We start from the raw sequence: 26,706 nt of genomic DNA, 5'->3' as shown, positions 1-26,706 counted from the left end.
TCAATGGCAAATCCAAATTAGGCATTTGCGGGCATTGCTATTAGAAGACCAGCTACTCGCGCCATTTTGAACCTGCTACCATCAATGGCCAGTTAATGCCCCGGATGTAGTGTCTGGCAAGTGACTTTCGCATGCTACACAAAAGCCAGAAGTGTGGCATTGCCAATGCTTGTTTTGTGAATGTCCAGGGTGTGGAGTCGAGGCAGCCCCGCCCTCCACTCCTAGCGAAGGTATGACAGGTTTTTGATTGCGCGATTCTTCCCCATGTCCGTGAGAGTGTCGCCCAGATCCTTGCCCGTGTTTGTCTGGGCCACTGGCGGACTGGCTGGCCGTGTGACGCACGGAATCTCGGGAACTCTTTGGCATGGTTGTTATCTTCTCATTATTATGTGCGCAGTGTCTGGCACCAGCTGCAGGGCCCTCTTCCTTCTGCGCGGGCATCTCGGAGAAAGCGGCTGCAGTTTATCTTTAACATGTGAACATGGCACATTAGGGCTGCCCAGCTGTGCGGCGGCAGCAACACTCTGCATTCGGCGTCTTACTTAATTCTCGCGCAGCATGTGGGCTCCTCGCTCATCTCACAAGCCCGGAGGAACGTTCCGGCGCCTGCAAGAGCTCGGGGGAAGGGATATGAGGGGGCGCCGTTCACGGAGCTGACCTCGATTTGTCTGCTCCTCTCCGAGGCCGCTCCTGCTCAACCACTTGCGTTGTCACCTCTCCCTGTCTAGTATATACTGCCGCCGCACGACAGACTTGCCATTGCCATGTGACTTTATGTCTTATGTGCCCCCATCAGCATTCCCAGCTCTTCACCAAGAAGTGTTTTTTTTTTTTAATTCAGGTAGTTGCGATTTAGCCCATCAAACGTATGAATCGACAAATACACGCCGACTGAACATGCCTTACATAGTGTAGGTACACCTGGCTAACAGACGAAACCGGAGTCAAAAGGCAATGAGGTGAGAAGAACCGTGTTGGCTACTGAGTTAACAGCCCTAAAGAGATGAGGGCCTGAAGGTGCTTGCAAAGGCAACATGTAACATGTGTGCTGTAATGCAGTCATTTGATGTCCGAAATTAAAGGTGCCGGGAGGATAGCTCAACGGCAACGCCTTCGCCTTGGAAGCAAGACGACACAAAGCAACACAGGTTAATAAATACGCACTTAGACAAAAAAAAAAACAATTACGCAACTAAAAAACAAAGAATTCGTGTAACAGCCCCTCAATGCCCGCCGGCTGTGTGAGCGTTTTAAAAAATATAAATAAATAAATAAAGGTGCATGTTGCTGTATTATTATACTGCCAACAGGGGGCAGCTGCTTGGGGCACCCTTCAGCCTCAGGCCCCATTTCATCTGAAAAGTTGAAGTACCCTGATGCAGCCCTGCCAGTGTGGACCACCTCCCCTGGTCCCACCCAGTAGAATGCTCAGGCAGCAGCTCTTGTGGTCTACTGTGATAGCTGTGTCTTATTTGTCTGGTTATCAGGGTCCCTCGAGGAATATATAGCCAAAAGGCAACTTCTTTCTCTCAGAGCCACGTCATAATGACGATCTTACAGATATCTCTGTCTTAAGGGTACTGAGCATGTCATTTATGTGTCTGGTATTGGATTAGCCGGACCGTCGCAAGGTCTTGTAAAGGCAAAGCTTTGTAAGAGATCATGTATGTGGCTTGTCCGTATATCACAGCCTTTGTGTTTGAGGGAGATAGTATGAACCTGAAATAGATCTGTGTCTTGTTGTAAGGTTTCTGTGATTTATTTCCGCAAGTAGCATAAGTGTGCACTCACACCCATTGGGGTTCCGGCAAGCGCTGCTGCCCAGCTTTCCTCCCCATGCTGATCCCCTGTTTTAGCACACCCGGCTGTCCTCTCTTTCCCCTCATCCTCGCAGTATCCTGCCTGATGTCACTCTGTCACTCTACTCTTGTCGGGCAGTGTTGCTCCACCACAGCCTTCTATCAGCTCCTTTTTTTGTATCTTGTAACAATCAAGCTCATTGGTCCTCGCTTAGTCACTACCAGCCCAACAAAACCCTTCACCGCGCTACATTCAATATTCGCATGGCCACCATGGAAAGGGAGAAGGGACTATGTGTACTCCCTTCTCTCCGTTCCATGGCAACCATCTCCTTTGTTTACTTTTTTTCCTACTTTCTAGTGGCTTCCATGGAAAGGGAGAATGGACCAGGGTACTAATAGTCATAAGCCCCTCACTGGGGTGCCATTGCCGTTTCTGGTAACACAGCGGGGCCTGCATAAAGGTCCTCGTATCACTCAGGCCTGTAACTGTGGGTCCCAGGGCATTACCAAAAGTGGTAATGCGCTCCCAGCTTGGGGCTCATTGCTTCTACGACCTCATCAGGGCCAGTTCTACAATAAAGCCATTCTAGCTTGGCTACCTAGGGTGCCATGTGAAGGGGCAACAGCTTGATCCTTCAAATGGCAAATCTGGCCCCATTGCAATGGAGAGGCGGGGGATGCCAACATGGTTATGTTAGGTGATGTTATTGGAACTTCTACCCAGACCTCTGCTATTGGCATGGTCTCTGGGCTCTCTGGCCGATCTGAAAGAGTGTGGGGGTGGGGGGTGTTAAGTCATGGGAATGTAGGTAAAATGCAAAATCCTTGTCCTGAATTGATATAATCCATGCTGGACTCTGAGGCTGATGGAATTGTGTCTCTTGTCCATCTCCCAGGGAGCCAGGAAGAGAGGCCTTCTATAGCATAGACGTGTATCTATGTTCTGTGAATACAGCACTGTCTCCCTCGACCATCCATCCATCCATTCTGTATGCCTAAGGCTGCTTCATTTTCTTTGTGCCTGGCCACTCACCCTTGTGAAAGAATGAAAAGGGCCTTGTATGACATCAAGGGCCTGATTCATGGAAGTGTTTTATAATGGAGCAATGCCATAGGAAACCGTTCTGTGAATCAGGCCTTCTATGTCTACATAATCATTTCACGATGGCCATGCGTGATCTGCTGCTGTTGCATTATCTGTGTGCCTTGTACATTGGTCTAGTTAAACATGTCTGCGGCTCTGTTGTGCGAGGAGATTTTGTTGGTCGGTGAACTCCCTGTTTGCACGCTCTGATGGTTTAGAACTTTTCAGCAGCACAGTATATGGCATCAACGTAGAGTTACATGTTTCCATAAGGCGTGCCCTGTTTTGCACTCTCTACAACTGGCCCTTAAGAAGGTGGCTTCCCCACAAACCATGTTCTGCATTGTCAGCATCTCTCACTGCCCCATTGGGCCAGGCCATCTTGTATGATACCATGCTGCTTTAATGACAGCGTCTGGTCTCCCACCTCACCAATCTTTCAGGACCTAGCACACGACCCCGGTCAGCTAAGACACGCTGCCATGTTGTTGCACAATAAAAAGTGTTGTGCAAGACAAAATATATTAGGCTACCCTTTACCAGCACCTGCTAACATGGCAATGCCATAGTTGTGATGTGGAGGATGTCTATGTCACTTGCTAGTGCAAACTACATGCCATTCTGCATTGTATCATTATGCATGTACGGCTGGATGGCATTGCGGTTGCAATAACTGTGAGGTGTCAGTGAGCACTCGCAATGGAGTCCTCTGTTCAAATGGCTAACATTGGCAGGAGCCAAGTTGGATCCCTGGTACAGTGTGACCTATGGCAGAGGCTAACAAAGTATAAGAAAACCACAGCAAGGCATGGAAAGGCTCACCCAGAGCTCCCCCCTCACCCCTATCGCTGGCCTCTGTAGACAGCTCCCATTTCTTCACTTGGCCACTGTCAAAACCATGTTGCCCACTGATTTGAAATATTCAGGTATGTGGTCAACACTGCAGAGATCAAAATTAAGATTGGATAAGACGGAGCTATACGCAGCTAGTGGGTATCCAACATTAACCAGTGACCGGGAGCTACCACTGGGGAACGAGGAGCTAGTACATAGAGTTCCTCAAATCTAAATTCCACATAAGATGCAGTCATATAACTTTGCCCATCATATATTTAAGCAATATGACCCGAGCGGCGGGGGCATTACCGACTCAGGTAATGCCCCGGGGTCCATAGTTATAGGCCCGAGCGAAGCGAGGGCCTTAACGAAGGCCCAGGGGCATTACCAGAGTCGGTAATGCCCCCGCCGCGAGTGTCATATTGCTTTTAGTACCCCGGCCCGCATTATATACGCAGTAGAAAAAAAACGCACCTTCATCCCTGCCAGGGGACGATGGAAGCCTCCAGCTGTGTGGAGGCGCAGAGTCTCCACACTGCTGGAGGTTGCCATCCTCCCCCACCAGGGACGCAGGGGCAAGAAGGTAAGTGGGGTGGGGTAGGGAGGAGGGAGGGAAGGAAAAAGAAAAAAAGCTTACCCGAGTCCCCAGCAGGGGGCGGAGGCAGCCTCTGAGCCGTGGGCAGGCTCGGAGCGGGGATGGCCCTGCTTCGAGCCTCCTCATTGGCTGAGGGGCTGCCACGCCCCCCGCCGAGGACAAGGTAGCTGGAATCCTGGCCGAGAATCGAAGGATTCTCGGCCGGGTAAGGACCCGGCGAGAGCCAATCAGAATGCGTGTTGCTTTAAATTCACATAGGTGTGTTTGTTCCGCATCAGTTGGCCGCGAGAGCCAAAAGTAGCTCATGGTAGCTGTTGTCAAAATCATCAGGGGCTTCGAGGCCACAAGTGGGAGCTAAATGTCTCCCACCTCCCCTCAATTTCTAATTCTGCACTGTTTAGCCAAAATCATGTCACTGAAGGAAGTGTTCCACAGCGCAAATGTAGCTGAGGAGCAACAGAGTGCCGGCATATAAAGGTGGCAGACACAATTATGTGAGTGGACGGAGAGGTTGCGTCGGCTTCCTGAAATGAATTCAGAAAATATGTACACTTTTTGGGGAAGAAACGCGTTATTGCAGACAAATGCAGTGTTGCAAATGCTCATTTGGGAGCTACGTCTTACTCTCCAGTTCAAGTGGCAGGCATGAAATCTTTTAATTTGTTTCTATACAAAATTATAAATGCATTAACTGGCTCGACGGTGAAAAAGGCCTGGCCGCAGGGCTTTAGTTACAGAACATTGTCGACACGAGTACTCCCCTGGGTCTTCTTGCTTTTACAGCAAAACCGTCGACATCTTTGGCTAAGAATAGGTTTGATGTCTGGGGTCGACATCAGGAAATACTATGGTGGGGTTGGTAAAAACCATCCTCGTCTGCTAGTTATGTAAAGAGTTTCATCTGTGAACAAGCTCTGCATTACCGTATAAATAGTCACACGGTATCGATTTAATTGTACTCATGTATTATCAGCAGAAGGGATAGCGGAGTTAAATCCTGCGCGGACCTTGACTATACAGAGACCATTCATCACCTGATGTACAGCTGTGGATACGCTATGAAAGAACCGCACGTCATGATGGGCCATTGTATTGGCCACGTTGGAAAGAGTTAGCAAGGGCCACCAAAATCTTTACAGTAAAGCGTGCACCTGGACTAAGACAGGAATTGATGAAGGATGTATGTAGTACGGTCTTCATATTTGTAGAAATAGTCCAGAAGAGGTTAGCCATGGAGGTGTCAGTAGAATATTTCAATTAGTCGGGTCTAGGTTAGCATGGTCTATTGATTTGCATGAGTAGATTTTAGGGGGTCGTTGTTTACTTCTTGTACGTATGGGAAGACATGTTTTGGTTTGGGTATTGTCTATTGTTATCGGTTGTGTTTTTCTTAATCGTGCAAGCCTGTGCCTTTCTTCTCCAGGACCAGCGATTCCTCATACGAGATCATGCAGCTGGACTTTGAGATGGAGAATTTCACCAGCCAGTCAGTGACACGTCGTATCATGTGGCATATCGACTACCGCGGCCGGAATCCACCACCTGACTTGGAGAAGGTGGTGACCGAGTTGACCGTCATTCAGAAGGACATCCGTGCCATCGTTCCCCTCGCAATGGTGAGTTGACCGTTCCTCTTCTTCTATGCCACCCAGAACCCACCCCATTCGATCTGTTATTGTCCTAACGACCTCACAGATGCGAGAAACATCGGAAAGAAGGGCACCCAAATATAGATAGCATTTTTCTAAACTTTTTATATAAGAATTAAAAAAAGCAAAAGAGACGATACATCTTGTTGAGAACAATGAAGGGTGTTGGGCTGCTCATCCATGCTTTCTGCCTAGTCCTACTTGTCAGCAAGTTGCAACTGAAGGTCTATATTAGATGCATTGCAGACAGTGAAGGGTTGCCATAGGAATAAACAATAGAAAGGGTTGCGGGGAGGCACTGTATGAAGTCTAACCTAATGTACCCATCAACACTGCAGTTACCAATGAAGAAGGTGATGTAATCCTCTTAGGCTCTTGCCTAAATGAAAATCATATCTGGGCGAAATGTCTTCACGTGAGGTGTGGTGGCCCTTCTACGTCCATGCTGAGTCCATCAGACAACAGTGTCGAAATGCGTTAATCCCTCAGTCCTGCAGGTCTAAACATGTTTTTTGTATTTGATTAAACTTCTATTGAGAACTCCCAGTCTTGAATAACACCATTTCAGAGGAGGCCATGAGGCGAGTCTGTTATGTTATGTTATAGAAACGTATAAAGTGCAAGGTCACCCAAGGACATCATGGCGCGGGAGAGGGACGCAGCGGATAGGCGCCCATCAAACTAGTCTGACTTCAAAACAGATAGGTCGTCAAGGCCCTTCTGAACGCCAAATGATTAGACAGGTGTTTCAGTGACAGTGGGAGGTCGTTCCATAACTGTGCTGCGACCACAACCCTTGATTGTTGGTACTGTCTAAAGTGTATTTTTGCAGTGCAAAGTCGGTGCATAGTCATTTTTGCAGTAAAAAATGACTTTGTAGTGACTTTGCACTTTGCACTTTAAAATTCCATGAATCGGACCCTAAACATAGTGAACGGAATGAGTTAATGGTGCATTCTTGCAGAGCAGTCCTTATACTAGTTTGATTCCAGCAGCCAGCAGTGCACATTGCCCTCCCTTCTTTTTGGGGCGTGTTGGAAAGGATTACATAGATGTAACAGTGGGGTGCCATTGGTTGGGAAAGTTCTATTCCCTTACCAGAAGTGAGTACCCATGCATCAGGATTGCCTGGTGAGGGCGATGTGGACAAGCCGCACAACTTGAGTTTCCACCTGGCAGGGCATCTCTTCAAGCTGCCGGCCTTCATCTAATGCTTGCTATTGGACTGCAGAGCCGACCTTAGGGGTGGGCCATTAGCCCCTCACCACGCTAGCTCAGGGGCGTCTTTCAAGGGTCTCCTCCACTCCAAGCGGTTGGGGAGGGACAAGGCATGGCAGGGCCCTCCAGAGAGCATTTAATAACAGTAGGGAGCTGATTAGCACCAACTGAAACATTTGGCGCACCTCCCCCCCCGCGCCCGCCACACTTGAGGGGAAGGAGCACCAAATTTGTGTTTTGCCACCGGGCAATGCAGGAACTAAGGCAGGCCCTGTTGGACTGAATGAGTCTGAACCCCGAGGTCATCTCTTTTGTGAGAGCAAAGTGATGAGCTTACCACTTTTTATACAGGGTTGTCATGGTAACTGCAAAGGGGTAAAGCAAAGCTGAGGAGGCTCGCCAGTCTCTGCACGACTATGTTTAATCTGCTCTGATAACCCTTGTGCTTTCTGCTTGTACGCGTTTAGAGCGATCCTCCCAGTGGCTTTCGCAGGTTCTTCTACTAGCTGCAGTAGTGCCCCCCCCCCGCCCACCCACCGTGAAGCGGCTTTGTGCCAACGAAAGCCCCCGACGGGTTTGTGTTTAAACTCCGGCTACTCTCATCCTTCTTTAAACAACCCAGAGCAGAAAATAGGGAAGTTTAGAATTAAACACAACTCTGTATTGAAGAAAAGACTTCATGGGCTTTTTAGCAGAAATGTTACACTGGGATACGAGCAATTAGCACTGGGGCCACCATTACCCTATTGCAAATAACATTTTGACCGCATTGTCTATGCGGCTCTTTTATGGACAACAAGTCCCCATACCCCCTTCGGTGTTCCGCCTGCCCCAAACTTACACATTACAATTGGATTAAAGCGACACCCTCACCCCGTGAAACCGCCATGGTGAGACTAGGCACAAGCGAATGGGCAAAAAGAAATGTGTCTTTTTAGACCTTGGCCAGCTGTGCCCCATGTTTAGATTCATTTTTTACATTTCCCCTTCAGTTGCTCTCCTCCTCTGTATGCATCTCTTCTCCCCTCTCTGTGCTCCCTCTCCTGTCCCCGTCAGTTGCTCTCCTCTTCTGTATGCATCTCTTCCCCCTCTCTGTGCTCCCTCTCCTGTCCCCTTCAGTTGCTCTCCTCCTCTGTATGCATCTCTTCTCTCCTCTCTGTGCTCCCTCTCCTGTCCCCTTCAGTTGCTCTCCTCCTCTGTATGCATCTCTTCTCTCCTTTCTGTGCTCCCTCTCCTGTCCCCTTCAGTTGTTCTCCTCCTCTGTATGCATTTCTTCTCTCCTCTCTGTGCTCCCTCTCCTGTCCCCGTCAGTTGTTCTCCTCTTCTGTATGCATCTCTTCTCCCTCTCTGTGCTCCCTCTCCTGTCCCCTTCAGTTGCTCTCCTCCTCTGTATGCATCTCTTTTCTCTTCTCTGTGCTCCCTCTCCTGTCCCCTTCAGTTGCTCTCCTCCTCTGTATGCATCTCTTCTCCCCTCTCTGTGCTCCCTCTCCCGTCCCCTTCACTTGCTCTCCTCTTCTGTATGCATCTCTTCTCCCCTCTCTGTGCTCCTTCTCCTGTCCTCTTCAGTTGCTCTCGTCTTCTGTATGCATCTCTTCTCCCCTCTCTGTGCTCCCATTCTCCCGTCCCCTTCACTTGCTCTCCTCTTGTGTATGCATCTCTTCTTCCCTCTCTGTGCTCCCTCTCCTGTCCCCTTCACTTGCTCTCCTCTTGTGTATGCATCTCTTCTCCCCTCTCTGTGCTCCCTCTCCTGTCCCCTTTAGTTGCTCTCCTCTTCTGTATGCATCTCTTCTTCCCTCTCTATGCTCCGTCTCCTGTCCTCTTTAGTTGCTCTCTTCTCGTGTATGCAATTCTTCTCCCCTCTCTGTGCTCCCTCTCCTGTCCCCTTCAGTTGCTCTCCTCCTCTGTATGCATCTCTTCTCTCCTCTCTGTGCTCCCTCTCCTGTCCCCTTCAGTTGCTCTCCTCCTCTGTATGCATCTCTTCTCTCCTCTCTGTGCTCCCTCTCCTGTCCCCTTCAGTTGTTCTCCTCCTCTGTATGCATTTCTTCTCTCCTCTCTGTGCTCCCTCTCCTGTCCCCGTCAGTTGTTCTCCTCTTCTGTATGCATCTCTTCTCCCTCTCTGTGCTCCCTCTCCTGTCCCCTTCAGTTGCTCTCCTCCTCTGTATGCATCTCTTTTCTCTTCTCTGTGCTCCCTCTCCTGTCCCCTTCAGTTGCTCTCCTCCTCTGTATGCATCTCTTCTCCCCTCTCCGTGCTCCCTCTCCCGTCCCCTTCACTTGCTCTCCTCTTCTGTATGCATCTCTTCTCCCATCTCTGTGCTCCTTCTCCTGTCCTCTTCAGTTGCTCTCGTCTTCTGTATGCATCTCTTCTCCCCTCTCTGTGCTCCCATTCTCCCGTCCCCTTCACTTGCTCTCCTCTTGTGTATGCATCTCTTCTCCCCTCTCTGTGCTCCCTCTCCTGTCCCCTTTAGTTGCTCTCCTCTTCTGTATGCATCTCTTCTTCCCTCTCTATGCTCCGTCTCCTGTCCTCTTTAGTTGCTCTCTTCTCGTGTATGCAATTCTTCTCCCCTCTCTGTGCTCCCTCTCCTGTCCCCTTCAGTTGCTCTCTTCTCGTGTATGCATCTCTTCTTCCCTTTCTATGCTCCGTCTCCTGTCCCCTTCAGTTGTTTTCCCCTTGTGTATGCAACTCTTCTCCCCTCTCTGTGTTCCCTCTCCTGTCCCCTTCAGTTGCTCTCCTCCTCTGTATGCATTTCCTCTCCCCTCTGTGCTTCCTGTCCCCTTCAGTTGCTCTCCTCCTCTGTATGCATCTCTTCTCCCTCTCTATGCTCCCTCTTCTGACCCCTTCAATTGTTCTCCTCCTCTGTATGCATCTCTTCTCTCCTCTCTGTGCTCCCTCTCCTGTCCCCGTCAGTTGCTCTCCTCTCTGTATGCATCTCTTCTCCCCTTTCTGTGCTCTGTCTCGTGTCCCCTTCAGTTGTTCTCCTCCTCTGTATGCCTCCCCATGCCCTGCTCCTCCCTCTGCTCTCTCTTTCTCTCTCTCTCTCTCTCTCTCTCTCTCTCTCTCTCTCCCTCTCTCTCTCTCTCTCTCTCTCACTTTCTCTCTCTCTCTCTCTCTCTCTCCCTCTCTCTCTCTCTCTCTCTCTCTCACTTTCTCTCTCTCCCTCCCTTATTCCCTCCCTCCCTCCATCCCTCATACTCTCTCTCTTATCTGTTTGCTCTTGGTCCAGTGTTATAACATGCTCCAAAGCAGGGCATCTTTCTAGGGACCAGGGCATAGACAGTCTTGGGGCTCCCAACTGAAACACATGCTCTCCTCCCACCCTCCTCCCACCTAAAACCTATGTCATCCCCCTCCAAGACCCATGCACCCTCCCAGTGATTACATACCTCGAGTCAAATTCAATAGAAACTCATCTAGGGTTTAAATGGGTTATCGAGTTGTTAGTAAAATGTAAACATTACACATTTCTGTGACCTGCTTCCTCAATAGGATGCTATGTTGATAAAATGATACCCTAACAGTTCAACCAGACCATTTTATTTCTGTATGCATGTGTCCAAAGTACATGTCCTTGGAAAAACATGACATGACTAGGCAGCAGAGAAAACAAAAAGGGGTGTAACAAACATCAACATTCACTTAGCATTTCAGGACATGCTCACACAGCAGACATACAAATTCAAGTAATCGTAGAAGGAATTCAATGAGAAGCATCCAGTGAGTGCATGTTTTCCACTGCCCAGGTCTGATGTGCCTTAATGCGGGCAAGATTAAATTATATATTTCCCTCTAGATTTGCATATTGCAAAATAATTAATTATGTCCGAAAATTCGAACTCTTGAACCACTCCAGACTTAATGCTTAACAGAGTCAAAGAATTCAATGTGGCTTCAGCCATGAAGGAAAAACAGGGACTGTTAAGTGATACACCTCCTTCGCCTTTTGTGCTAACGTGGACCGAGGGAAGGCTATGCTCTTAAGCAGGGTGTGAAGGTGAACCAGTAGTGACCCAAACAACACTGGATCACAGTCCAAAATAAAGGAAATGTCAAATCAAGGTTAAATGAAAATATTTTAACTTTAATTAGTACACGTGAGGGGGGTGTGGTGGCCTTCCAGCCCATGGGGAGGCTCAGAACATGGGCGTTTCCAGACTGTAATCCAGCCACCCTGAGCCTCCTCAGGGCTTTCGACTGCCATCTCCCCTCCCTGGGGAATGAGGTAAGTCTTTCCCTCCACCCACAGAATATGCTACCTGCCCTCCCAGGCCCACTTACCTTCTTTTCTGTCCATTTCGCGAATGGACACGCTGGGAACACTTGTGTCCCCAGCGCGTGCGCTCCCGATCTGCGACAGGCCATCATGGAAAAGAATAACGGACTACCTGTAGTGCCTTCTCTCCTTTCCATGGCGGCCATTTTTTTGTTTACCTTTTTTTAATTGCTGTCACAGAAAGAGAGAAAGGGCTATGTGTAGTTCCTTCTCTCATTTCCATGTCGGCCATTTTTTTGCTTTACTTTTTTCTATTTTTTCAATGACCACCATGAAAAGGGAAAACGGATTTGGTTTTCTCTTCCCCCGGTGGCCATTTCTTTTGGAGAAAAAAATGTCTGTACCGAAACACGGAGTGTTTTGGAACTTTAAAAAAATGCTTTTAGTACCCCGGTTTTATGGGCCTGGGTACTTATAGCAACAGGCCCCTCATAGGGGAGGGGACATTTCTACTTTGGTCGGGCCTGTAACTATGGACCCCGGGGCATTACCTGAAGTGGTAATGCCCCCACAGCTTGGGACCTATTGCTTAATTAAACACACCACCTGTAATAGAATGAATAGAAAATACCATACAAAAACCCACTAGCAATCTGAGCGTGGTTCCAGGGCTGGTAGGTGAATTAGTAGCCATGAAAAGGATATGTCAATATTGAAAACAGGTGCAATCGTGAACTAACAAGTCTCTATGGCCCAAGTTGACCAAGGGGCAATTCAGGGTCAACAGTACCTGGATTCAGTTCTTTGTGGGTACTGAGTAGAGGCAAATGCAGTGCTCTGTGCGGCTGAAGGAGCGCTCTCAATGTTGCAGGTCATAGTGGGTCCCAGAATTTCTTCTCAGTTGAGCCAGGCTGAGTCAGGCTTTGGACTCTCGGAGGGGTCGATAAATGAAGGTCCAGCGGTTCGAGTTGGTGATTAATGCTCAAAGTGGTGACTTTGGTGGCATTGATGTGCAGGTCAATGACCTGGCCATTCGAGGGCTAACTTGGCTGAACCAAGGTTTTAACCCCTGGTCAGAGTCGGCATGTGACTCACCAGTGATTCGGATCAGGTACCGGCATCGAGCAGTCGATTCAGGCCAAGCAGTTGACTGGCTTAGCTAGGGCACAAGGCAGCGTCAAGCTGATTTGAAGTGCACGCAATAGTTTGACTTGGTGGAGGAGCACAAAAGCCACTGCCTGCGTGTTCCCTCTCATTCACGGTGCAATCAATACAGAGTGACCAGTTTGGTAGAACAGAGACCTTCGGCTGGTCTGGCCCTCCGGCTGCTCTGAAGCCTGCTTAGGGGTACTCGAGAGCAGGATGGTTCCATTCAGGCTCTGCTCTCCCAGCTTAAGTAGATTCTGGAACAGAGTGGTAGGTCCTGGTCCACAGCAAAGGTCATTCCTTATGTACCCTGTTAGTGGATAGCGGGCAGATGTTCCTTCCGCCTTGGGCAGCTCCTTGTTCACCACAGGCTGAGCCCTTTGGAAAGCACAACTTTCCCAAAGGAAGATCATTGAGTTCTTCTCAGGTGAAATTCTGTGTGTTGAGAGGATCTGAGAAGATCTGAAGGAATCTAAAGAAACCCCTTCTTTGAAAGGCAAAAGTCCCCAGCTGAGTGAACTAAAGCTAGCATGACTTAGCGGTCCAATCCCCGTTCTTGAACGGAGTGGACATTGCTTTTCTGATGTCACACTAAATGTGTTTGCGCCAGAGTAAGTGGAGGGGACAAGAAAGAGAAAAAGAGAAAGAGATAAACAAGATGGGGGACATCTTCTTCCATTGACCAGGGCCTCCTGCCTTCTCTAGTCCTGCCACCTTCCCTTCCCACTAAGAACAAAGGCCCTTAGAGATGTATCACCCTGGTGTGAGGCTACTCCATTTAAATGGGTGTGCTCCTTTTATGCTCGGACCCAGAACAGCTGTCTCTGGCAGAGGGGTGTTATCTGCCCTCACAAAGAGATCAAAAAAAGACACCCGAGACTCCAGGTTCCTGTCCTGCCATTTGACAGTCTCATCCCGGTGACCAGAATGCACATCACCTTCCATGGCACAGCTGACTCACAGGTGCTGACACATGTGCAATATCAGTTGGAATGTGGCAGCTGGGCACAATGCCTAATCTCAGGCATAGCTTTGTTTAGTATTTACCCTGACACCAGAATTAATTGTTCATGATGATTGTTGTGTTGGATCAGGGGGACATATCTTAAATGCCGCCCCTGCATGGCAGAAACTTGGCTGTTGCTGCGGCTCTTGAGTGGGCACCTTGTGACCTTTGAATCTTCTCTGCGCCATGAGCAAAGCAGGTGTTGTGGATCAGGCTACTGATGCAGCAGAGAACAAGTACACTATGATTTTGGCATGGAGTTGACGAAAAGGGGAATCTGCTTGGTAGATCAGTCATTTGGAGATGGAATTACTCGCGTCATTTTATGTATTAATAAAAAAATCACAAACGCCAATTATTTACACCATTGCCAGATGGCAATTATTCACACTGTGTACATTCTAAAATGTGACATACATCATGATCAAGAATTGATTAAAATAAAACAGGACATTGATCAAAGGGGATGAATAGTATGACAAATATGACTTAAAAAAACCATAAAGATGAGATGAAGTGCACAATTATAAGGGGGCTTGGAGAAACGCTAACATAACTTCCCATTGTGCATTTTGCATAAATCAGTAGATGGGCGACACTGAGAAATGTAGCAGCTATTATTTATCTTGCAGTGCTGATCTCGCTATAAAAAATATTGGTGTGAGGAAAGACACGCGCCACCACTAACTAGACTAGCCCCATAATGATTCTATTTTAGTTTACATAACTATTTTTATTGCAGTTAGGTTTAGTTGTACAGTGCATGCTCCTATCAATACCATTTACATACACAAATACGAACCCCAGCACAGGAACAGAGATATCTGCAACAAGCATTTAGCACACTCAGCTATCTTCTTCGCCATGTTGGAACTCAAACAATATTAATTTCAACTTTGATTATTGCATTTTATTTATATATTTGATGAAATTGCCACAGAGGTTGTGCTGTAGTGAATGCACAAACAGTTGATCTGATCTGAACTTGGTTGCAATACCTCATCAGGACACTATGCATTATCATCATGTGTTTAAGTCTTTAAAATATGTGTAACATCTTCTTTGCTGAGTAGCCTGGTGGGGGCACCTGCCACAGTGCAACACCTCAGTGTATGCAGACAAATAGATCACAGTCCTGCCTGTTATCACTTTCCTTTTGTTGACAGGCATCACATTAGCTAGGCACTGATTGAGATTTACAAGGTGCCAATGGTTGTAGTGTATGAATACCAGTCCTGCACCAAAGACAAAACAAAAAAAAAAACTGTAGCAGGCATGCTGCAAAGCGTCCACTCACAGAGAAGTAAGCATGACAGTGTTTTTTTGTTTTTCAAAATGATTAAAAATGATTGTCAACATTGAGCGCCAGGGACTAAAGCAACATTGCAATCTATGTCTGTTTATTCTAATTTGTACAGGTACTCCTACAACAGTGAAACATGCACATGATTGCAAGAGAAAACGTTCTCAGCGAAAGCTTTCACACACCAAAAGATATTTATTGTGTATTGGGTCGAAATCATTTCCATTACTATTACATTCATGTTACATCTGGGGACACGACCTATCAGTTACCTGCTTTTGTTTACTCTTGGAGATACAGGCTCTAGGGAGGTTACTCCGACAAATAACGACTGCAAATCAAATGTGCCATGGCTTAGAAGAAGCCCAGTGTCTGATTGAGATAGCATTTCTCTGCCTATGGGCAGTACAAGGCGCTCTGCAAACAATTGGAAAACAGAGACATTAGCTCTTACAGCATGCTGTGAAAAAACGATTCTCAGTTGCTTTCAGAATTATTGCCCTCTTGAGCTATACATCCCTGATTTCTGACACCATACACTTACTTACAGACCCCGTCGATAGAGGTGCCCCCTCACTGTGTGTATAGCAGAATAAAGGGCCTCCTGGCTTGGGGGGTGCTGCTAGTCCAGAAATACTTTCCACTAAAGTAAGGACCTGCCAATGCCTTTCTCAGGCTCCCTCCCCCAAAGTGACAAACATGTTTCTTCCTCAGACAAGCCTTTTCTATTAAATCCATGAGTCGTGTTATTTTGTGCACTTTAAACAAACCTGGTCCTTATGTAATCAGGGGTTTAAATGCTCAGTTCAATGGTACTCATTTTATTCACTTGAAGGATGTAAGGCTGAGTCGGCCCCAATATGGTTGAGAAATGGTGTCCTGCAGGTTACCAAGTTCAGTGCCCAATTTCCTTTTCCTTGAACTTTGTGAATTTGTTTTTGTACTCTGAGCAGGTTATTACAAATCCAGCATAATGTAAAAGGTGAACTGTTATAGCCAATCTCCCATATCCTGCTGGATAAAAGCTGATATTTCAGATAGATGGCCGCAGGGCCTCCTCAAACATTTGCTACCATTTGCTTAACCATACGGCCATGGGGATGTGTAGGCCAAATTAGAGAATCTTAGAAGTGATGGGACAATATTAGCACATGGCAGAACAGCAGCTGGTGGCCAGTTTCACATCACATTCCACATAATTGCACTTTTAGTCACAGAGAGATGCAGAGAGATGTCCAGAATAACACCGTGCTGATCAGGTACGGAAGCTACAACTTAAATCGAGGAGCATGCATACTAAGCTCATTAATGTGGACAATAGGCCACTCATCCCAATTCGTCATCACTGGCACTGGGCAGCAGATGCCAGAAGGGCTATGCAAATAATAACCTACAGCAGATTACATGAGGAGCTCCCACGCTGCGGGCTGCCCTGCCTTGCGAGGCCCGGGACTGTTTGCTGCTCTGACTAACACCCCCTTTGTGATAGCCCTGTATGTGTGATGAATGTACGTACCTTCCCCAATTGGATGACAATTTGTCTCCATTTCCTCAAGGGTAGAGGAGGAGTGACTCAAAGAAGATCTCAGGCTCCTGGCTGGCTGTCTTTCTGTGGCAGGCAGGCTGTAGACAGCAAAGTAAAAGTTCTGATCATGGGGGCATATAAACAGTAATAGCAACCTGTTACAGTACGCACCAAGGCAGGGTAGTGGAGGAGCAGTTGCTTCAGGAAAGCTGCTGCAGTGTGCCACCCGAAAAGGATGAGGGGAAGCTTTCGATCAAAGGCAGACAGGATTCAGGATAGAAGCCAGAGCATGCTGCGTTTAAAAGCGTGGGCCCTTGTGTTGCTTGGCTCTGTGGCTCACACAGTGGTGCTCACTCCCTTTTGCACCCACAGCCACACCCATCAGTCAAAGAAGGCAGAGAAAACAGTGAAAAAAGATTGGCTCACTGTATGGAGGGGCGGAGCTATCAGACAACACAAGCACCTCCTAGTCAATCATCATTAGGTTTTCGCTATTAGCTGACACTTTAGTACCACCTACAAGCCCAAACTATTGCATTACAATAAAGATAGGGAGAAATGGCATATAAGAAGGCACACAAAGCTTGAATTTGTTGTTTGGTTATTTGCTCACCATTTGACTGCCCATGGCCATGCTAAGTGACTATGGCAATTCCCACCCAGTTCCTGCCCCTCAAAACACCTCCTCATGGGAAGTCTTGCTTTAATCAAGCCTTACCATTAAACATTGCACTCAAAGCACCTGCCAGTGTTTTCTCAAAGCTGTCTTCTGAGATTTAATGACTTAATTGGAGTAATAAACATGCTACTGGTGTAATAGAAATGTCCTAACCAGGTCTGCCTTCGGCCAACTGATTTATAAGCACTATGTGTGTTCTTTGGTGAAGCCAAGAGTTTTTTTTTCTTGTGTATTATGCATTTGCAGGCACTGCTATTAGCCACCCTGATATTTTCACCATTTTCCACCTGCTACCATCAATGGCCAGTTAATACCACTCAGGCAGTGACAGGCAATTGCCTTTCCTATGCCTACACAAACTGTTGGCATTGCCAATTCTTGTTCTAATATCTTCCTACTTCCTGGTTTTCGTTCCCACTCTGGCCCCAGCAGTGAGCAGCATGTGTTCAATCAGCAAACTGATTGGTTGTCATATGGTGGGGGCTGTGTGGTCTGGGGGGGGGGGGCAAAAAGCCATCTCTTTAGTTCGGGCTGTCAGGTGGCAAAACCACCTATAAGCCAAAACGATTGCATTAGAGTACAGATACGGAGAAGTGGCATACAAGGAGGAACACAAAGCTCGAAGTTGTAATTCGGTTCTTTGCCCAGCCATTGACTGTCCATGGCTTTACTAATCCCTATGGCCATTCTCACTCAGTTCCTGCCCTCCCCACCCAAAACACCTCCTCATGGGAACTCTTTGAGATCGCTTTACTTAAGCCTTACCATCAAATGTTGCTCTCAAAGTGCCTGCCATTGTTTTTTTTAAAAGCAGTCTTCTGAGAGTGAATTGGAGTTGTAAACAACTACTGGTGCAATAAAAATATCAACCAGGTTGGCCTTCAACCACTCGATTCATAAGCAGTATCTGTAGCCTTCACGGACGTCCTGTTAAAAACAAAAAGTATTGGTAAAGCCAACAACTCACGCTTGTGTTTACGTATTAGGCATTCCCCAGGGACTGCTATTAGCACCGTTTTGCACCAACTACCATCAATGGCCAGTTAATACCACTACGCAGTGCCTGGCAAGTGCCTTTCCATGCCTACACAGAAGCCCAAACTGTTGGCCATGCCAGTGCTTGTTTTTGTGTGTGTCAAATGTGCCCGTAGGTGTGTACGTTGTTTTCAGATTCTATATGATGATGTAAACGATAGAAAGAAATAACGAATGCAAAATGTTGTATAGTCTCCTGACTAGGCCACAGATCATGAAGTGCCACCCTCCCCCCAAACAATGCCAGCCTCCAGTGATGGGCAGCAGGGCTCCCGCCCCCGCCCCATTTAACCACACATAAAAACGTCTCTGCTCTGAAGCTGCCAAAAGTTAACATGCCTTCTGGCCACTAGTCAACAGAACCTGTCCATTTGTGGCCATTCCGGGTCTAGGGAATGATTAGGAAGGCATTTTACTATAGTCTCCCTCATTGCCTGTGCAGAGCCCAGCAAGGTCCTTTTCTCACACTTGCGCTAGCGTGTGGCCAATGGAGATGCAGGGCGGGATTAAGAAATGTGTTGCATTGCCACTTTCTGAATAGTTTATTGCCCGTCCCGTCACGTGTCTGACTACCCTTCGTTTTTACATGCAGGGGAAGTGAATCCTAGGAAATGCCGTTCAACAAATCGGACCAAGTCCTCCCCGCTCTTGGCGGAGGGACCAGGACTCAACAAAGAGAGATAATAATAATAATAATAATAATAATAATAATAATTAGGCTTTTATATAGCGCTACAAACCCTCAGGTATCTGAGCGCTGCTTATTATTACCCACGGTGTGTGGTGCTCATTTATCGACCTCGGAAGGATGAAAGGCTGAGTTTGGCCCCGCCGGGATTCGAACCTGCGTTAACAGGCTCTGCACGGGTGTCAAAGCGGGCGCTCTACTCGCTGTGCCACTTGACCGGCTCTGCTGGTCGCTCTCCTACAACCTCTAAATACAATTACTCATTGGCCGAGTAAACAAAAACACTGGCTAATCCAGATTATGGCTGATTTAACCAAATTGTCTCTCCTCCCTCCACAAGGTGGACAAGCACTTTGACATGTTCTCAAGCTGACACGTGGCCCTCAACAAAAAAACACATGTCTAAGCAGAATTGAGAAAATAAATACTCACAGGGTAATTCATAGAATTCAGCGCACAAGTAGCGCACGCGGCTGGCGCACAGCGTGCGCGTGCGATAGTCTGTGCCAGCCGCGTGCGCCAAAACCGAATCCGGCGCACAGCGTATTCATGGATTTTAGCTTCCCCAGGCAGCCGTGGCGCACAGTGGCGCAGCGACTCGCTGCAGCGCCAGTTACGCCCCCAGGAACGCCCCTTGCGCTGGGAAATCTCATAAAAATCACAAACCAGCGCAAGGGGCTGCGCTAACCCTGGACCATCACGGCAAGCGGCCCATGCGATTTTCAAGGGTGCGCGGGAAGTTTCACACGTCAAATCCCAGGCTACGTCCATTTCAGGGGTGCGCGGGAAGTTTCACACGCGAAAAGCTAGGCTACGGGAATACCAGGGGTGCGCGGGAAGTCCCACACGCGAAAAGCCAGGGTACGTGTATTTCAGGGGTGCGCGGGAATTTCCACACGCAAATAGCCTGGCCGCGTGTATTTCAGGGGTGCGCGGGAAGTCCCACACGCGATTACAGCAGGGTACGTGTATTTCAGGGGTGCGCGGGAAGTTCCACACGCGAATAGCCTGGCCGCGTGTATTTCAGGGGTGCGCGGGAAGTCCCACACGCGATTACAGCAGGGTACGTGTATTTCAGGGGTGCGCGGGAAGTTCCACACGCGAATAGCCTGGCCGCGTGTATTTCAGGGGTGCGCGGGAAGTCCCACACGCGATTACAGCAGGGTACGTGTATTTCAGGGGTGCGCGGGAAGTTCCACACGCGAATAGCCTGGCCGTGTGTATTTCAGGGGTGCGCGGGAATTTCCACACGCGAATAGCCTGTGCGCGTGTATTTCAGGGGTGCGCGGGAATTTCCACACGCGAATAGGCTGGGCGCATGTATTACAGGGGTGCGCGGGAAGTCCCACACGCGATTACAGCAGGGTACGTGTATTTCAGGGGTGCGCGGGAATTTCCACACGCGAATAGCCTGGGCGCGTGTATTTCAGGGGTGCGCGGGAATTTCCACACGCGAATAGCCTGGGCGCGTGTATTTCAGGGGTGCGCGGGAATTATCACACGCGAATAGCCTGGGCGCGTGTATTTCAGGGGTGCGCGGGAATTTCCACACGCGAATAGGCTGGGCGCGTGTATTACAGGGGTGCGCGGGAAGTCCCACACGCGATTACAGCAGGGTACGTGTATTTCAGGGGTGCGCGGGAATTTCCACACGCGAATAGCCTGGGCGCGTGTATTTCAGGGGTGCGCGGGAATTATCACACGCGATTTGGCTTGGTACGTGTATTACAGGGGTGCGTGCGAAGTTACACACGCGATTAGGCTGGGTGGGTCCTGTCACCCTCGACGGCCCCTGCAGGCAGCCCACAAAACAGGGGACTACCCTGCACACCTGCTCATGTCTCCCACCACCCCCACCCCCCCAGTCACCAGGTGCACCCTCCACCAGGCCCCCAACCATGTCTCCCACCACCCCCACCCCCCACCATCCAGGGGCACCCTCCACCAGGCCCCCAACCATGTCTCCCACCACCCCCACCCCCCCAGTCACCAGGGGCACCCTCCACCAGGCCCCCACTCATGTCACCCACCACCCCCACCCCCCCAGTCACCAGGGGCACCCTCCACCAGGCCCCCACTCATGTCACCCACCACCCCCACCCCCCCAGTCACCAGGGGCACCCTCCACCAGGCCCCCACTCATGTCTCCCACCACCCCCACCCCCCACCATCCAGGGGCACCCTCCACCAGGCCCCCACCCATGTCTCCCACCACCCCCACCCCCCAGCAGTGCAGGGGCACCCTCCACCAGGCCCCCACTCATGTCACCCACCACCCCCACCCCCCCAGTCACCAGGGGCACCCTCCACCAGGCCCCCACCCATGTCTCCCACCACCCCCACCCCCCAGCAGTGCAGGGGCACCCTCCACCAGGCCCCCAACCATGTCTCCCACCACCCCCACCCCCCCAGTCACCAGGGGCACCCTCCACCAGGCCCCCACCCATGTCTCCCACCACCCCACCCCCCAGCAGTGCAGGGGCACCCTCCACCAGGCCCCCAACCATGTCTCCCACCACCCCCACCCCCCCAGTCACCAGGGGCACCCTCCACCAGGCCCCCACTCATGTCACCCACCACCCCCACCCCCCCAGTCACCAGGGGCACCCTCCACCAGGCCCCCACCCATGTCTCCCACCACCCCCACCCCCCACCATCCAGGGGCACCCTCCACCAGGCCCCCACCCATGTCTCCCACCACCCCCACCCCCCAGCAGTGCAGGGGCACCCTCCACCAGGCCCCCACTCATGTCACCCACCACCCCCACCCCCCCAGTCACCAGGGGCACCCTCCACCAATCCCCCACCCATGTCTCCCACCACCCCCACCCCCCAGCAGTGCAGGGGCACCCTCCACCAGGCCCCCAACCATGTCTCCCACCACCCCCACCCCCCCAGTCACCAGGGGCACCCTCCACCAGGCCCCCACCCATGTCTCCCACCACCCCCACCCCCCAGCAGTGCAGGGGCACCCTCCACCAGGCCCCCAACCATGTCTCCCACCACCCCCACCCCCCCAGTCACCAGGGGCACCCTCCACCAGGCCCCCACTCATATCTCCCACCACCCCCACCCCCCAGCACTGTGGGGAACCTGCCAGCAGGCCCCCACACATGTCCCCCTGGCCCCAGGTCCTGACGATACACAATCATGGCAGTAATGGCCAGCATACCCAGCACAAACACCCAGGCAAGGATTGCATCCACCCACATAGTGAATGCAATCACATGACACAACCCCAATGCCAAGTATGCAAAAGAATACATGTCTGTCACACACACATACACAATGGGTGCAAGTGAATGTCAAAACCCATATCATGACATGTAACAAACCAATGAGAAAATAACACAAGTGTAAGAAAATATAAAAAATGTATTAAATACCAAAAATAAGTGAACTTTTCAAACATACAACGATGTGGCTAAGTAAATAAATGGCCCATGTCCGAGAACAAAAGTGATAAACAAAAAAACAAAGGAATAAAAAATTAAAATGATTTTGTCCAAAGCAATATCATGTCATAGGAAATTAATGAAAAACCATTACGTCATGGTGAAAACAATAAGAAATTAAAAAAAATGTATCTCCCAAAAAAACAAACTATATACAGGAATGTTCCAGGGTCCATGAGCCCAACACCAAAAATGAAACCTACCACTAACTAATGAAAAATATATGTACAAAAAAGTGGCCATTGTCCGAGCGGTCCAAAATAATAAAAATAAATAAAGGAAACCTAGCACTAACTAACTAAATAACTATATTCAAAGGCAGCGGGCAAGTCCTGCGGCTCACTTGGTGATGTTGCTGGCCAGGGCATCATCGAACTCCATGTCGATGTCCTGGAGGCGGGACTCTGTCCTGGCCCCGAGGTCTCGCAGGGACAACCCCATGTCCACCTCAAACTCCCTGCGAGCTTCCTCGAGGCACTCAGCCCGCCTCAATGCCCGACGCATGGAGAACTCCACCCTAACCATGGCGAGCCGCTCCTCTTCCGCCCGCTGCCGCTCCGCACCTATCCGCTGGCCAAACTCCTCCCACACGGAACACACCACCATCCCAGGGTTGCCCTGCCCTCCGGCCGATGCCTGCCCCTCTGATCTTGATGGCCCCGAGCCATGATGCCTCCCACGTCGAGCCCGCTGCTGCCTCCGACGCCACTGCCTCTGCCAGCACGACGGCATCCAGGCTGATGGAAACCACCGACGCCGTCGTGCACGTGCCCTGCCCGATGATGCCGTCACATCTTCCATCTGCTGGGGTCCACTTGCTGTGTTGTCCACCCCTGCTGGACCTCCGACTCCCAACTGTGGCAGGGATGGGATCCCCACCGAGCTGGCTGCATTGGTCGGGGCAGGTCCACAGGGGGCCCTGGAGGCATCTGGGCCGGAAGATGACAAGGAGAACGACCGGTGGATAGCCTGCACAGAGGAGGAGAGGGCCGTCAGATTGGCCAACACATGCAGGAAACCCCCGAACATGGCCGATCCCAATTGGGCCACGTCGGCACGGTGCACTTCGTGATGACGTGCGTGCTCCTCCCGGGAAGCACGCACGTCATCACGAATCACAGCCGTGCGCATCGCGACCCCAATCAGGACCTTCTCCACGCGGCCAGGGGTTACCACGTCCGCAGGTGGAGGGGAGTCAGGTGACATGGACATCCCCTCTACCTGCGGACGGGCCTGGGACGGGGCATCCCTGCTGGTGCATGGTGGTGCACTCACAGGGTCAGGGACAGTGACATGCACAGGCCCCTCCACGGTGACCTGTGCTGCCTCCTGCCCCTGGCCCTGGACTGCACCACTTGCACCAGCAGGGATGCTCCCACCAGGCCCCATGTGTGCACCAGTGTCGGCCTCCTCCTCCTCTGTGCAAACCACCAACCTGGATGGCTCCTCACCGTCTCCCGCCGTAGCAGGCCCCTGTGGGGGCTCACCCACCCCTTCCGCTGCAGCCGTGGGGGCATCCCCGCCGCCTTGCTCCACAGCGCCGTCTCCGCCCTCTTCTTCACTAGCCGCTGCGTAGAGGGAGACAAAGGACACAAGCATCAGGCTACTGTACAATGGTCCCCTAGACAGGAAGCAATAGCAGATGAGCACCACTGTCAAAGTACACTTCCATCATGTCCCTCCACAACACATGGGTCAGTCCAGGCAAAACACACACAGTAACAGGCATGGTGCATGCCATGGACATTTCCATGCATGTCCAATGGACTCTAGAAACATTCAATGATATGTAACTCACATGCATCATGGCTCATGCATATCACATGCACACACTTCACCTCAGTCACATCCATCTGGCCCCAAACACACCGAACACAGGCGAAACAAGGGTAAGTTGGGTGCGTCACTGAATCTGTGCATTGTCACACACATGTGTCATGCATCCATGGCATGCACAAGTCACAGACACGCAGGTCAGGCACACAGACATGGCTACCATATATGTACCTGGCATCAGCACCCATCCTTCACCCCCATCCATGTCCAGGTACAGAGACTGGCATGCTCTCATGTCCAAAATCTGCATAGGGCTCCCCATGCTGCATTTCAACACATGCAACAACCATGTGGGTCACACATCACTGGTCGCACATGCATTACCATGATGTCCCTGCACACATACATGCATACATGGCCCATGGCACACATACAGGCAAGTATCATAGAACCAGCACACCGCAACATGCCCTGTCTCACACAGTAATGCTTGGACACATACCGCTCAACTCCAGACGGGCCTCCCTCTCAAGGACCTGGGCGTGGAGCGCTGGGCGTACGCGTTCCAGGACCCTCTTCTGGATGGAACTCATGCGGCCCCGGCCCCCCTCCACGAGGCGCCGGGCCTTCACAAGGGTCCTGGACCTCAAGTCCTCCCAGCGCTTCTTGATCTTCTGGACGTTGCGGGTTGCCACCCCCTCCGCGTTGATGGCAACCACACAGTCGGCCCAGATCCTCTCCCGTCCTTCCTTGCTGGCGCGGGACGATCCAAAGAGGGCATCATACTGCCCCAGGACATGCTCCACCAGGACACCAACTTCGGTGGCAGTGAAGCTGGTGCCCCTCTGCCCCTCTGGCCTGGGGTTGCCACTGGTGCCAGATGTGGAAGTGCCCGACATGGCAACCCCAGAGGCAGGTGTGGGTGGGCAACTGGGTCCTGGGGCTGGGCTGTGGAGCGATGTAATCTCAGTTGGGAGTCTTCAGTTCCAGCAGGGGTGGACACAGCAACTGGACCCCTGCAGATGGCTGATGTGCAGGCACCAAATGGCAGGGCACGGTGGCAGCAGGCAGGCAGGCAGGCAGGCAGCAGCAGATAGCACGTGGGAGGCTGCTCGGGGCACTGGGGGGCAGTAACTCGGCCTTCTGGGCAGGAGCGTGGTGTTCCGTGTGTTTTCGGGTGGCCAGCTTGATACGGAGTGATTTGGCACGTGAAAATCCTGCACGTCAGCGTGAAATCCAAGGAAAGGCCCTTAGCGCGTAAGCGCGTCAGCACGCATACGCGATTCTATTGGACCAGAGTCCCTCAGCGCGTAAGCGCGTCTGACGTGACCCGCACGGGCGTTCCCCACTCAGCACGTGATGACGGAACACACGTGGAAATACTGCACGTCAGAGTGTCATCGCGTGATTTGCCTATGTACGTGTATTTCATTGCGTGTAATTGGACAAAAGTGCGCGTACACGCGATTGGCCTATGTACGTGTATTTCAGGGGTGCGCGGGCACTTACACACGCAAGTACGTCAGCGCACCTGTATGGCTGCTCCGTGGGAATTTCCACACGCTATTGGAGTGGGAACTAGATTCCAGGGGTGCGCGGGTCACACGCTCGCCTAGAACACGCGCAAAGCATTAATTTGCGCACTTTTCAAATAACAAGCCAGATGCCAGGATGAACATACCGTTCCTAGCAGCAGTGGCAGTGGGCTACCAAAGGAGGAGGAGGAGGAGAGTCAGGGCCAGAATATTCACACCCAGAACCAGCCTTTTCGGGATGCCTGATGACCAGGTGTATGGAAGGTAAAGGTTTCCACCACACATAATACTGGACCTGGTGAGTGAGTGGGAGGATGACCTCACATCACCCACCCTGTGCTCTCAAGCACTCAGCCCCCTGGAGAAGGTCCTCAATGTACTGCACTTCTTAGCCACTGGATCATTTCAGCGGACAAGTGCCATAGTGGGTGGGGTGTCACAGGCCACCCAGTCACGCTGCCTACACCAGGTCTTGGACATCATCACTGCACGCCCATCAGTCCGCAGGCACATATACCTGCCCAGAACACCTGCTGAAAGGCATGCTGCCGCCCTGGATTTTTACGCAGTGGCACGATTCCCCAAAGTGCTAGGTGCCATCGACTGCACCCATGTGGCTCTACGTCCCCCCAGGGCATCTGAGCACATCTATAGGAACCGCAAGCACTGGCATTCCATCAACGTGCAGGTAGTATGTAATGCCAAGGGAATCATCACCTCTGTATATGCCAACTATCCCGGGTCCACCCACGACAGCTTCATTTACCGAATGTCCACCCTATGCCGGGACATAGATGCTGGGCGGCATGGCGATACATGGCTTCTCGGTGAGTATGTATGCCACTGCACATGCATGCATGTTGGATACTGAGCAAGGTCACAACCACACCAATGATACCAATCACCACCTCCACAGGGGACAGTGCCTACCCTCTCAGCCCCCACATGATGACGCCAATTCGGAACCCCACCACGCCACCCGAGGTAAGATATAACACAGCCCACATTACAACCCGGGGCATAGTGGAGCGCACATTCGGAGTGCTAAAGTCACGCTTTCGCTCCCTTGACCGTTCTGGCGGGCAGCTGTTATACGCTCCCCCAGTAGTGTGCAGGATCATAGTGGCAGCATGTGTCCTGCACAACGTTGCAACACGCCGGGGCC

General features: G+C 50.8%; 1 protein-coding gene across 1 annotated transcript in view; it reads left to right on the top strand.

Annotated features, from left to right (window-relative positions):
• Positions 1-26,706, top strand: part of TMEM132E (transmembrane protein 132E) — a 1,510,109-nt gene that overhangs the window by 1,275,256 nt on the left and 208,147 nt on the right. The window contains exon 5 of the mRNA XM_069614886.1: positions 5,742-5,934. Within this exon, the coding sequence (XP_069470987.1) occupies positions 5,742-5,934 (193 nt within the window). The remainder of the gene's footprint in view (positions 1-5,741; positions 5,935-26,706) is intronic.

The sequence above is a fragment of the Ambystoma mexicanum genome, chromosome 9, assembly GCF_040938575.1.
Source record: "Ambystoma mexicanum isolate Mex_15411 chromosome 9, UKY_AmexF1_1, whole genome shotgun sequence".
Classification (NCBI taxonomy): domain Eukaryota; kingdom Metazoa; phylum Chordata; class Amphibia; order Caudata; family Ambystomatidae; genus Ambystoma; species Ambystoma mexicanum.
Note: the sequence above shows the minus strand (reverse complement) of the source record. Positions and strands in the feature narration are given on the sequence as shown.